Below are 14,462 nucleotides of genomic sequence, written 5' to 3'. Positions count from 1 at the left end.
AATATTTAACAATATGTAACTATACACAGTTCTTTTTTCTTTACAAATCTAAGTATATAAAGAGTATTTGGGTTCACAAATGTAGCTACGGTCGAAAGCGTCAGAATGACATCAGAAACAGTTTGTGGGACGCGATGTTGCAGCCGACACACACCAAAGCACCACATGTGGATTCATCCGCTGCAGAAAGTAGTCCCCTGCATACGCTACATCGGCACAAGCATGGATTATAGTGTAAAATGTTTTTTTTTGGTGACACTTTTGGGGGGAAACAGGCGGCTAACTACAAAGTCTGGGTGGTAAATGTGGCACCTAAACTTTGTATTTAGTCTCGGAGGTGAGGCATAGGAAACTTCTGTTTTGCTCACAGCTGGCGGGATTCTGTAAATACATTATTTACCTTTATATACATGTTAAGTTTTACTTGAACTTACCAATATTCCTGCTATTTAGCACAAGCAACACTGTTTGAGAGGTTTGGCCTAAAAACCCGGCAAGCTAACATTTTCTAAATATTGTACTACACTCAACTGGGCTACTTTTAGTCCTACGTTTTCCTACTATTTACAGGTGAGTAAATATTAGTATACAATTATTTATATCTTTGTCGGAGGGCTCGTAGCAGCTAATTAGCTGTTAGCATTATCACTGTTAATGTCTTAGCTAAAAAAACACACAAAATGCACATAGATTTAGCTTAGCATCGTATAGCTATGGGCTTCTACTTTCTATCATTTTTGCAAGACTATATTAGCGTCGCTTTGCGGTCTTTTTTGTCGCTGGAAGTCAGTCTGTAAACATAAGTGCTTCCCTGAAAAAGTGTCAAGTTTTTGAGGATAGGATGAGTGGACAAGTTGTGCCGATCTAACGTACGTATTTTCTGATTTAGGAAAAAAAAAAAGAAAAAGAAAATCACTGGCCAGTTTGCATTTTTTCCTCTTCACATGAGCAGAAGGAACCGATGGACTTCGATGGATCAGGCGATGTGATATACATGTTTTTTTGTCTTTTTCTAGGATTAGTTGATAAAATAGCGTAAAGGCAGCCTTATCTTTAAAATGTCAAAAGTCCTGGCTAATGAGCTATAACAATAATAATAATAATAATAATAATAATAATAATAATGACGTCTTCCTAAAAATGTCCCTACCACATGTGACATCAAGTCTGTTTAGTTGCAGAGTGCATAGATAAATTCAGTGGACGGACCATTCTTTAAACTGTGGTTCTTCATGTCTCTTCTGCCTCCCAGTTGGAAGTTGGCGTCAAAAACTAAAACTCCGCCCCGCCATCGTTATTATTTCTCTTCTTTTTTTTTTTTATCAGAATATTTTTTCCTCTTTTTTTTTACGACACGCCTGTTTTATTTAAAAAAGTAGTAGGCGAAGTAGGCGAATCATCTTTGAGACTCTCCGAAACTAACCTACAGCTACGGAAACGCTAAAGCCTGCATATGATCACTGCATGGGAGGGACAAAAATGGCCGACTTTTCACCCCATTGAGACTTCACAACAGTAATTTGCCATGATAAATACTCTTTGCAGTATGTGAGAAGCTGTCTACAGAGATGGACAGAGGTCGCGTGGGTAGAAGCCCTGAATCAGTCTTTTTTTTTTTTTTCTTTTTTTTTCTTCAACCTGAAATAAATGATCAAGAAGTAGAGTGAGGTGAGTTTCTGTACAGGATATTAACAGGTCAGGAGCTCTGTCTTTCCGTTACACACAAAGCCACCGCTTCGCTCAAAGCGGCAGTCTACCCTGAACTTTCAAAACAAGTTGTGCTTCACCAAAAGAACAACAAAAAAAAACGGAAAAAAAAATCCCGCTGCACTGCTATCACGTGGGAAACAGTCTCTTCTCAGGGGAGGGGGGGGGGCTGGACCAGTCGCTTCCGATACGCCGCACGCATAGTCCACCGGGGGTCAGCGGAGAGTAGAAGACTTCGTAAAGCCCCCGGTATCAGCGGGAGAGAGGAGCGGGGGGGGCGGGGGGGGGAGTAAAAGAGTGAGGAAGCAGGCCCGCCAAAAAACTTGTTGCAGCTTCGATGTTGAACGCCAACTGGGTCACGTCAATACAGATCCACCATCGTTGAGTCCCGCTTTCTCCTGATCAAAGAGCACTGTGTTCAAATCATACTTTGGTTCGAGTTAGAAAGAAGAAGAAGAAGAGGAAGAGGAAGAAGAGGAAGAAGAAGAAGAAAGGGGAGCAAAAAAAAAAAAAAAAAAAAAAGATCAATATTCATAAACTTTGACGCCCACAACACGTTTCGCTAATTAGCAAGTCCTTCCCGGCTGCCGCGGTCTGGGTGAAGGGGGGCCAAAAAGTCTTCCTGAAGTCTCGATGTTGTTGGGGGCAAAAGTATGGATCTGCTGCTCGGGTTGGTTTGCACAGGAAGTGGGGGAAGGGGTGAAGCAGTTCACACTAAACCATCACACGTTCATCATAAACACATGATCACATGTTACAGTACATATCAGGGACATACTGAGAGAGGGCCCTCCCCCTCTACTCCCTGACATCACCACAGCCCATAGAATAGATATGTATATATATTTATATACAGAAAATGAATACATATTGGACACCCTAGACATTAAGTACATTCAAAGAACTGAACCAACATTCTTGTTTAAAACACATTACAGTGACTCTCCTGATAAAAAAAGAATTAAGGTTTTGTTTTCCACTAAAACCTTGAAAACTCCTCAGTGCCGCACAGAACAAAACACACGTAGAATGGTACATATTCTCAGAATACATTGACAAATAAAATCGACATATTCAGCCCTCGTTCTTTGTTACCGCTGATGGGCACTGTCGTATTTCTGTAATGTTTTCTCTGGAGACATAGTCTGTTTGCCTCAGGCTTGTGTTTTGGTTATGCACCTGCGATGTAGTTCAATGGGATTACTGGAGTATAATTCAATTAGTTACATGGACGATGAGGAGTTATTCTCGTGCATAGCGCCGCTTCGGGTTGGTCTTTTCTAGCGGCACACAGTGACACAAAGGCTTGGGCTCTGGAGTTGGCAGGTGAGTAAAACCAGCGGCGTTTTTCAGTCTTTTGAGTCTATTTTTTATGTTTTAGACGCCTTGTTCTTGTCTAGTCCTCAGTCAGTGAGCTCTGCTGGGGCGTGGAGAGGGGCAGACCGAGGAGAGCTCCCGCCGCGAGTCACCCCCCACTCCCCAACGCTGTAAACCGGACCCAGCGGCCCATAGAGAAGGAAGGGGCGGAGCCCAGTGGTGCTGCCAGCGAGGAGGAAGTGACATCACGACAGTATCCACGGGGGACGCTGCTAACAGTAGTTCTACTGCGGCCGCTGACCTCGCGCGACATGGAAGAACAAGAGCGGAGCGACGCCAGCGGCCGGCCAGGAAGAAGGTGAGGAAGGAAGGATGCGAGGAGGGAGGAAGTAACGCAGACGGAGCCGGATTAGCCTCTCCCTGCCACCTTTCCTTTTGTGTTGTTTAATTCTTTTTTTTTTTTTTAAATGTGCCTCAGAGAAAAGCAGCCGGGGGAGTGTGCCCTCCTCGTCCTTCCCACGTACTTTAGATCAGCATCAGAAGGGCCAACTGTTCATCTCCCTTACCAAAAAACATAAAAACAGATTTGTACATATATACTGCTTTATACACACTTTTTTACCATGTAAATCACAAAAGTATAGAAAAATAAAATGTTTTATAATAACGCGACACTTTCTCTCTCTGTCTTTTTCTACTCAGAAGGTGGTCCCAGGTGGAAACTGGCTCACTCCGGTGGGTAAGTTTGTGGCTGGTTTGACACCGCTCGGCGCCCGAATGTCCGCCTCGCCTTCCCTCGTCCAGCCTCAGTAGAGAGACTCCTCCTGCACCAAGTCTTCTGTGATATTTTCCTAAAGCTAGTTCTCCTCTCGCCTTCGCCGGTTTCATCTGTGATGTCCATCAATACTGAGTACAGCTCCTCCTTTAGTATTTACTGCAACAGGAGAGAGAAGGAGACACGTTACTATGCGGAACATACAAGACACTTACTTATTAACTCAAACTATTAGAAATAAACAAATGATAAAGGGCTATAAAACAGATCTACCCACAGAAAAACAACAATCAATACATTTCCATTTGAAAACACACGTCGATCTTCTTTGTGAGGTGAAGACGCTGGAGAGAAGTTGATCCTCGATGGTCCAAACCAGAAACGGCGCTTCCTCCACATTTCCTCTTCCTCATCCTCTTCCCAATGAAGAACCAGCACATACCGAGTAAAACCGAGTAAGTGTTGACTGCTTAGAAAGACTGAGGAAACCAAAATCCAAATCAGTTGCCCCAATAACGCCAGACCTTTTTCTGCGTGAACCCCCAAAATTGCCATAGAAATTGCCTCTTGCACTACTTTAACATGTATAATCAAGATTTAGAACGTGTATTTAAGCAGTAAATTTGGTGTTTCACAGGAATTCACAAATGATATGCTGTTGTAGTTACAAAAAAACAAAAACAGTGGCATTTTTGATCTTGAAATCATCTTGGGAAATCCCATCTAAGGCCCCGTGACCCCCGAGGGATCCGGACCCCACTTGTACACCCCTGGTCTATCACCATAAATCGAGACAAATGCGGTTTGTAGAACTGTAGTAATTAAACTACATGGGGCTTATGTCCCTCAGCCCATAGGCCCCTCAGCGCAAACCCTAACTCTAACTCTAAGCTATAACCATAACCCTAAATCCCACAAACAATGTATCCCTCTGGGCCAGGTAGGGTCGACCCAAACCCTTTTTTTCCCTTAATTCTGACTATTGTGGGCCCCTGCTAGCCGATTGGATAAGGTGGCTCTGCTTGTGAAGTGACTTCCTGTTTCGATCCAGCGCGCCAAAATAAAAGCACACAGCTCGTCTCATAGCAGTAGTTCAGCAGATACTTGCAACATTACAAGAACATAATTAAATACACACATTTTAAGTGTTTTGCCTGTTAATAGTTAGGCAGAAAGAAAGTTGAACTAATGAACTGCTGAACTAATGAACAAGACGGTGCTTTTATTTTGGTGTGCTGGATCGAAACAGGAAGTCAATTACTACGATTGCTCTTAACAGTAGAATTTGCACTAGCTTTTTCAAGTCAAAACAACTGGCTGCACTTTCACTTATATTACTAATATAAGAAACATGATAAGTAAGTGCGTACTCTCCCCACTTATCCAAAGTGTCCTCGCTTGTATTATTACTTTTCTGTTAACCTTGATATCATCTGATATTGTAACTGTCTTGTTAAGTAAAGTGTGGCCCAGTCATTTTGCTGTGTTCATCTATCTGTCATAGTGGTTCGACAGATGATTTTTTTTGTAAATAGGAGTCAATGGGAGCTTTCTGCTGTCAGCTGTGCAGCCTGAGCGGGGAAAAAAAAACACCTTTGAAAATGTTCTCAATTTGACAGTTTGGGAACAATTCCTTTTTCTTCTTTTGTTCGTCCTCAGACGTGGCAAAACGGTAAACTCATCCGGATGTGTGCAGCGGTAGAAGGGGAGAGGGGGGAGTTGGGGGGGTGGGGGGGGCGGGGGGGGGCATCAGCGGGGTGGAGGCAGAGGGTGGTGCGCGGGTGTCAGAGCAAACGTCCCGGGACCCTCTTCATGACAGATGCTGCTTAATTCGGACTGATACCAGCTCTGCGGCGCCGAGCAGCTTCCGACAGGAAAAATTAGCGAAACGGAAAAAGATGAGCCTCTCATTTGCAAAAAAAAAAAAAAAAGAAGAGAGAGAGGGGAGGACCGGAGAGCGCAGCATGTGGTGAGTGAGGCAGGTCTGTGGCACGCCAAATCTGCGTCAACGTGAGGACTACGGGGATTCTAAACAGGGAGGGACGGAACTTCTGATGGATGCAAGAAGGCACAAGGAAAAAAAGTTCTCTCAGATTTTGGTTTGATGTCTTGATATTCTCATGATTACACTGGAGCGTGGCTATGTGGAGAAATGCTGCATTCTACTGCTGTCAATATCTAACCCATTTAAAGGGGAACTATGCTTTTTTATGTGGAAAAAAAGTTGATATTTGTGTGTATTTGACTTTGTAGTGACCCAGCGACTATATGAGCGACTATATGAGTGGTCAGCATGGCGCCTTTACTTTGGGTGGTCTCTAGGACGCTCCATGATCAGATGTTTTGTAGGTTTTCTATGCAGCAGTGAACACCTGCCAAACAACAAATCCTGTTGATACAACCGCTAGGTCACTACGAAGCCAAATACGCACAAATATAAACTTTTTTTTCCGCATTAAAAAGTTGCATTATGTACCTTTAAAGCAGTACTAAGTAACTTGTTTACCTTAATAAATCCTTTCCATAGTCCCTCTGGGGGTAATACAAGTGTTAATGGAATGATTGGGGCTGCCACCAGGTCGGAGTCACCGACACACACTAATGGAATCACGAAGAAGAAGCTAACAGGCTAACGGGCAAAGCTAACTGCGGGCTAGCGCCACTTAAACAGTATTTACAGCCAAGTTTTAGTGAAAAAAAATATCTCCATTGTGTAATTGGATGTACAATATCCCTCTCTCTCTTTGTCTTTTCTGTCAGCGTAGTATTTACTCTCACAGGCAATTAATGAGTAAAAAACCGCAACAGGCTACAATACCTCATGGCATCTAGAGACATGAGTTACTTAGTACTGCTTTAAATCCCATATTTGGCTGCCTTTTTTTTTTTCAACATCTCCATGGAGACGAGCTGGAGACGTCTCCTCTCCCAGTGAAGATACAGTCTGGTTTAAGAAGGGGTGAGCCACTTGTTTGGCCATTTTTAAAAAGTATTTTTCAACAATAAAATTATCTATATTACAAAAAAAGCTTGTTATTCATTCCATTTACAGGCGGAAATGCTACACAATGTTGCTTTAAATATATTACGTCACCCTTTTCTGACATAATTGTTTTAAGTTAACCAAAAGAAATAACAAAAGCAATGTAAATATAACAAAATAGTAGTTTTTTGGGCAGGTATTTGAATGCCACATGCCCTTTAAAGTTAATTTTCATTCTTATCCCTTTCTAAATGTTTTGGGCTGTTTTACATTGAAAACTATAAGCAATAATGAAATAAAAAACAGCCCTTCTCAATATGCCGCTCCCCTCCGCCCCCCGTGCAGCAGCGGTGGGTCCCCCGGCGTCCGTGCCGTTGCAGGGTCCTCACTGTTTGCGCACTTGCCTCCGCCCTCCATCTTGCTGTCTGCACCTCCTCCTCCGTGTATTTATCTATCCGCGAGTCTATCCATCTCCGCGCGCCTCGGCATCATAGCTCAGATTTCACGGGGGATGCACCGCGCAGAAATATCCTCCTCGCGCAGCATCGGGCGGCTCAGCGGGGGGGCCCACACAATGCACAGCGGCGGAGGCGTATGCGGAATACAAAGGCAGAGGTGGAGGTGTGTGTTCACTGAAGGCCCCAGCGCGCCCGCCGCATCCACGGACACGAGCGCCGTCTGTAAACGAATTCAGTGTCCCAGGAGTCGCACGTCGCAGTTTGGTATGGTATGGTTTGCAGCATATGTAGCTTTACATTCCCAATTCTGATACACAGAAAGGGGACTACAAGCTATGTTTGTTTACCTTTACTCAAACAGTAAAGAACCACTAAGATTCTGGTGCTTATTTTAGGAGTTGGAACCCTTCAGGACACATCAAGAAGTTCCAAATAGCAAACTGAGTTTCTCTTTAAAATAACTATATATTTGCAGGGTTTCCGCAGGGCACTAAAAGTCAAAAAATGAATTATGCCAAAATGAAGGCCCTAAAAGTCACTAGAAAGCATTACATCTGATTGAAACAGGCATTAGATCTAAATTCCTGCGACAATATAATTTTGCTTTCGAGACAGAACCTGCTCACTGACATTGTTCAACTGCTTTTACTGCATACATTTGTTAAAAACACTAAAACTAAAGTCTAAAACTAATTCAGTTCTAGTTTTGACTGAATTTTCCACTCTTTTGTTGAAAGGTTTTGTGTCGAATTTAGTTTTGAATATCAAAATTCATTCCTCATTCCCGTCTTTATGTTTACAAATCTACCAAGATTTTTTGCATTTGTGGCATGAAAAGATAGATTAAGATTTAAAGAGACAAGATGCAAGTTAGCCATTTTATATTCACTACTGCCACCTCAGGTCATACGTGTAACTGCACCTTCTATATTAAACTCATGCATGACGGCACTTCGGACCCGAATTTACACCTTTTTGAGTGACAGTGCAGGATTTTAGAGGCAGTTGTGGTGAACAGGTCTGAGCTCATTCTACACATTAGGGCATTGTTGAAACATGTAGGGGGAGGAAAATATTTAAATGTAACATTTTTAAACTCCGTATAGTCCCTTTAAGCATTAAATTTGACATGTTGTGATCTGTAGAAACCCTGTGACTACTGCTGTATATACTGCAGATGAACATAAACTTTATGTACAATGCCGCTTCACTTGTAAGTTGCGGACTGATGCACCGCAGTTCCCCGACACCGCTGTTTCCCTCCTACGTTTTTGGGGAACAGCAGCACCGGAGAACATTGACTCCAGACTCAGAAGTCCCACTGCTCCAGACCTACACCCAAATCTTAACACTAATGTCGTAAAATTAGATCAATTAGATTAATAATCCCTGAGTCTTCTCAGTTTATGGGTCTGACATCAGCCCCCAAGTCAAAGTCAAAGGAGGAAACCTTGATGGTACTAGATTTGCAGCTGGGGAACATGTGGCATGTGGAGGTACGGAATTGGAGAACATTGGGCTGACCCCCACCAGAAGACATTAAGGTATGTTTTAGTTTTGAAGCTCAAGGCTAAAGTTAATTTGACGAGTAACAAATGGAAACATTTCCCCCAGATCTGAACTAATTTGCTTGAAAACGATAAATGATAGAAACAGAGGTGCCAAAATATTTACTCAAGTAAGAGTAAAGTTACTTTGAAATAATTTTACTCAAGTACACAAGTAAAAAGTAATGGCCCAATCAATTACTCAAGTAAAAGTGAAAAAGCACTTGGAGAAAATGTTACCTGAGTATTGTGAGTAAAGAGTTTGAGCAAAAAGGTCTGATTTATTTTGTGAAACAAAAATCATGAAATTTCCAAAGAAAGTTCCAAAAAAAATGGCATGAAAATGTAAGAAAAAAAAACGAAATAACTCCAAAGAACAAGGAGCATATGAGACAATCTACATCTATAGATCGAAATGAAGCATTTGCTACTTATATTTAAAAAGTAAAGAAGTAGTTTCCTAGAGTAACTACTTCAAGGGGGACTCAGGTTCCAGATGTCCAACACCTGGGGGAGAGCCATCCAGAGGATGCCCCAGAAACGGCCTGGACTCAAGGCCGTGTCTGGGCCCCCCGCCAGTGATGTCATCCACCATCCACGCCCGCTGCGTCTATATCTGGTGGGTGTGGTCACCACGGACAACAGCTCTGAGGAGGCTGCGAAACTGTCAGCTCGTTTTCAAAGCAAGTCCAGTTTTGATTCACCTTTTTTCGAGTCTACTCTAAGAAGTACAATTTCTTTTAAAAGTGTACTCGAGTAAATGTATCTAACTACTCCCAGCTTCTGGTTAGAAATGAGGACAGAAAACAGTATCAGGAAGATAACCAAACCTTCTGTACACAGAGACTATTGTACATGTTTTATGTGGTATACGGCAAAAACCTTCCAGTAATCAAACTCGAAACAAAGAACTTTGCCGTCACTACTATACAAGTAACTAAATAATTCTACCAGAAGTAAGATTACTAGCTTTTAAAGAGGGTACTTTACTCTTTATGAATCAAAGGCCATTTGGAGCCTATCGTAAAAATAGGACTCTGAATCGGAACACCCCAGGAAAGCTTCTGTTCTGGAGACGCTCTGACCCAGACGTCTGGCTATCACACTTTAGCAATCTTTTTTTTTTTTTTCTAACACGTCGGCCTTGGTGGCAAAAAGTGCAAACTGCTGCCTCGATGGAGAGACAAGAAAAAAAAAAAGTCTTGATCCTAAACCGGCCCTGTGATACAACGCTGTTCAGGGAAACCAAGACAAAATGTGTTGCAAAGAGAAACTGCAAATACAACACACTGAAGACAAGACGAGTCCCGGAGAAAAAAAAAAAAAAGAAAAAAGATCTCGCTCCAAACCACAAACACGCCATTCACTCCTCGGCTGCGTCTCTCCTCGTCTGCTTCATGTCGCGAGTGTTTTTTGAGCTCCCGCTGTCCTCTCCCAAAAAGAAAAAGAAAATCCCATCTCTTTTTTTTTTCTTTCGTCACCAGCTAAAAAGTCCAGAAAACCGCGAGGGGCGAGCGTGAGCGCTTCAGAGGAAAAATACTTCAAACGTGCAACGTATCTCAAAGCAGATCACAGCACAACACAGCAACCCAGTTCGAAACCTTGTGTTCGTATAACTTTATTCCGACACTCAAAAAGCAATTACTTATATATGTCACATTGTTTTTTTTTTGACACGGGAAGGAAACAAATAAAAAAAAAAAGAACATTTGTTATACTTTTTTTTACCTATGAAATGAACCCAGAAGACAATATATTTTCTCATTATAGAAATTACATACATAAAGAACAGTTGATAATGCACAGATAACCGCACTTCATATAGGAATACATATAAAACAGTTACTCAGCAGTAATATGTAGGATGTGTCTATACAAGTGTGATATATGTACAGCGTTTTTTTGCTTAGTATTCTTTTGTACAAATCTTTTTTTTTCTTTCGGTGGCGAATCGCGTTAGCGTCGGCTCATCGGGGCTTAGCGACAATGGTACGCGTCAATACGAAGTCGTCTGAGGTCTATTTGCATATCGTTTTTAAGCTGGTTATAGACAAAAAAAACAAAAAAAGCCAACCGAAGTAAGAATAATAATAGATATCTGAGGAGTTTTACTTTTTTTTTACTTATCTAAATCGACACTAAAAAACACTAAGTACGAAGCACCACACTGAAGTATTTACAGGTGTAAGCCCGGATGAGAGGACGGCCCCAATGCGAACGCCCGACGTTTTTAAACTGTAAACTGTTGACAAACCCGTGCAGACTGACGCGACTGTGCCCCAACCCCACCCCCCCCTCCCGTGGTCCCGGTAAAAACATCACGGAGAACATCACTATAAACATTGGTATTGTACATGGATGTGTCTTTGTTTTTGTCTTTATAATGGATAATAGACCCTTTACTTGTTTGTAAACATTCCGGGCTTAGCTGGAGGCGGGAAGCTAGATTCCTATCTATTTCCATTGTAGCTGTTGTCATAGTAACGATAAACATAGACGGCATATCTTCATAGAAGGGGGTGTGGCTTTGCCGAGGGGGAAAATAGAATCTTTAGAGAAACTTTCCACCCTTTTTAGCCATTTTCTGGTGGAATATGAACTTATTTATCACATACAAATAAAGTCAAGTGTAAATCGGCGCCCGTATGGATGTTTATTCACAGCAGATTGTTCAGTAGAAGAGAAAAAAAACGGCAGTTGTAGCTAGCGCTAGCTAACCGTTAGCATTAGCACGATGCTAACATGAAGCATCAGGTTAGCATTCTCCGTTCTTTATGTATTTATGGGCTGTTTGCTCCTCTCCATGTCTTTGTATCTTTTTTTAGTAGAAAACTATATTCATAATTCAGCGTTTGTTAAAGTAGTTTTTGAATAATTAGAGAAAATTTAGATTTTTCTCCAAACATGACCATATATGGGCGATTTCAGAGACGCCGTCTGTATCTATTGTTAGAAATATCAGATAAACCTTATTTTATCGTCTCAAATGTCATTCCTCTTGTTCTTGCACCTTAAGCCACATCAGAACCACATTTTTAAGTTGTAGTTTTACACTTATATTCACTAGTTTGAGTTTAATGTTATTTCTCTTGATCACTTCCTGCCTCCAGCTGATGTCACTGATGATGTAAGCAGCGAAAGGGTCTATAATTCGGCGATCAGGAAGCACAAGTGTATTGCAAATGTTTGAGGCAGTTATGTACATATAATTGAATTTTTTCACCTCCTTTTTGATAAAATAATGCACTAAAACTCCCCCTCTTGTGGCTGCCTCTAGCATTGTCCATAAGCCACACCTCCTCTATCTTATTCAAATAAATGAATAAATCACTCAAATTAATTAGTAGACAGAACTTCACAAGTCGTCATCTGTACATGTTTTGTTTACTTACACGAAGTAACGGCAAATGTTGAAAGCACATTTTGTTAAGCAGTCTTTGGATATCGCAGATAAGAAATTGCTTTGTGTTTTGTCTAATCTAAGATACAGATTTCTCCACTGCACCTTTCACGGTCAACACACAGTATCTAACAGTTTAGGTACGTTAAATCACTTTGAATCTAACTACATATCCAGAAATATGTAGACGTATCAGGCATTTTAGCTACATGCTATGCTAGCTGTGTTATAGGTTATAGAGTTTGGGACAGTGCAGTCAAAACCATTAAGATTTCTGGGTTTCCTGAAGCATTCAAATAAACAAATGGAACTTGTACTATATAAATTAGTAGAGTTTTTGTTCACATAAAAGACTTTGGAAACTACAGTATTGCCGTCAAAACCTGTCAGCAAACAGAGTAGTTATGCGGCTATTTTCTCTTCTTTTCATGTTTGTTAGTCTATTGCCACTGTCATTAGTCGGCATGTGCGCCTTCACACTTTATTGCCTTATTTAACAACAGAAAAATGAGTCTTCCATCACTTTAATGCGGATGGGTAATGAAAACAGTTCAGTTTTTAACTTGTGGCCTGAGTGAAAGGCGAAGTTACAGCATCTAGCTAGGCTAACTGTTAGCATGGTCGAATCTTACAGAAAATCTTTCTAAAATATCGACTTAATCTTATGATTGTGCCTCTGATAATAGACTCAGAGGCTAGTTGTGAATATATTTTGTTCAGATTAGTAGTCTACATACCCATGCTCCATTTTTTTTTCGTAGGTGAGTAAGTACATCAATCAATCACAAGTCATGAGAGTGAAACGTCTCAATCAGCTTAACCCACAAACCTTAAGTATAGAGTTCGGGAATGTGACGTCATATCGCTGAGCATTATGGGATTAGCAGCAATTGTAAACTAATGGAGATTTATAAAAGTTAAAATACTGGAGTTATTGTTCACATTAAAACACTTGGACACCACAGTGTGTTAGATGAATTTACCAGCAGTAACGCAGCAGCTAACGGAGTCCACGACTATTTTCCCCACTTTTTATACTGTTTTTAGCTAATGTTAGTCAATGTAAATGTATGTTAACAGCTGCAAAGATGGCGGATCTCCATGGTTAATGTGGAATTTCCCAAACTCTATAGTAAAAGTAATATTTACCAAAATCGGTACACATGGGTTAGCGAAGAGAAATGCTAACGCCGCAACAGCTACGCTAACCCTGGAAGTAGTGACTTTAAGTAAATATAACTTTTTTAGCAGTAGGTGCGGCATTTTTGGCTAATGAGTCTGAGAAATAAGTAGGTTCAGTAACTCAGTAACAGTTTCAGAAATATTGATGGTTGTTTTTAAGAGTTTTTAAAGTTTTTTTCTTGCATATTTGCCGGTCTGCCAGGACCCGGAAGCGGAAGTCGTGACGTCACACTTAACAAACGTATAGTGGGCTGGTGCCTAATCTTAATTCATGACATGGCAGATTTCCATGGTAACATTAAATTGATACCTTTCCATCCCAAACGTTATACCCCATTGTTGCATACCACAACTAACAGCCAAAGTTAGCGTACGTTTCCTTTTCTCGTTGCTAACACCTAGCGCTGTGATGTTTTTACCAGGACCGGTGTAAAGTCGCGCACATTATCTCGAGCTCCGTTCCCCCGTCCCTCGCTCACGTTTAATAAACTCACATTCAAATGCATATAGACTGATATTGAGAGCACGGAGGCACACACATTCAAAAGAATTCTAGGCCTACTCTACGTCATTCCAGTCTACGCGCGGCTCGGGCCTAATGCCCGGCTCGCTCAGCTCCGTTACTTAAACGCCGCCGTTTCTCTTGTGTAAACACGATAAAGTAAGTTCAGGTCAGTCTATAGAAAACCCCCAAATGGTGCATATGTCACTAGCATACAAACGGAAGAACAATGTTATCCACGGAGTTTTCTTCGAGACGCAATGTAAAATTCAATAGAGGAGAATTCAAATGACGCAGGCAATCTGATGCATATTTATGAACTCCTGCTTTTGGACAAATTTGGGGTTTACAAGTTTGCACACTTTCTTTTGGATGCTAAGCTATTGCATCTTTTGTGCTACGCTAAATCCAGTTATTTTAGATGGACTGTAGTTTAAAGACATACCTGGAGTACTATATACACTACATTCAAGGAGATTTCAGTAATCCTCAGGTTAATCCTGTTAAATTTAGCTGTTTCTTCTTCTACGGTGTCAGTGCTTCATTCTGTTCTTTCTGGATACGTTATTGTTAAAACTCACAGACTGTCCT

The 14,462-nt window shown here is 41.3% G+C and overlaps 1 protein-coding gene across 1 annotated transcript in view; it reads right to left on the bottom strand.

Annotated features, from left to right (window-relative positions):
• Nucleotides 1-3,472: 3,472 nt before the first annotated feature.
• LOC306968938 (RNA binding protein fox-1 homolog 3-like) overlaps nt 3,473-14,462 on the bottom strand; it is a 1,481,628-nt gene continuing 1,470,638 nt past the window's right edge. Inside the window, exon 13 of the mRNA XM_079564525.1 lies at nt 3,473-3,958. Coding sequence (XP_079420651.1) covers nt 3,956-3,958 — 3 coding nt within the window. The 3' untranslated portion in view covers nt 3,473-3,955. The remainder of the gene's footprint in view (nt 3,959-14,462) is intronic.

Source organism: Gobius niger (assembly GCF_951799975.1).
Source record: "Gobius niger genome assembly, chromosome: 10".
Lineage (NCBI taxonomy): Eukaryota > Metazoa > Chordata > Actinopteri > Gobiiformes > Gobiidae > Gobius > Gobius niger.
The sequence above is the reverse complement of the archived record's forward strand: the minus strand, read 5'-3'. Positions and strand labels throughout refer to the sequence as shown.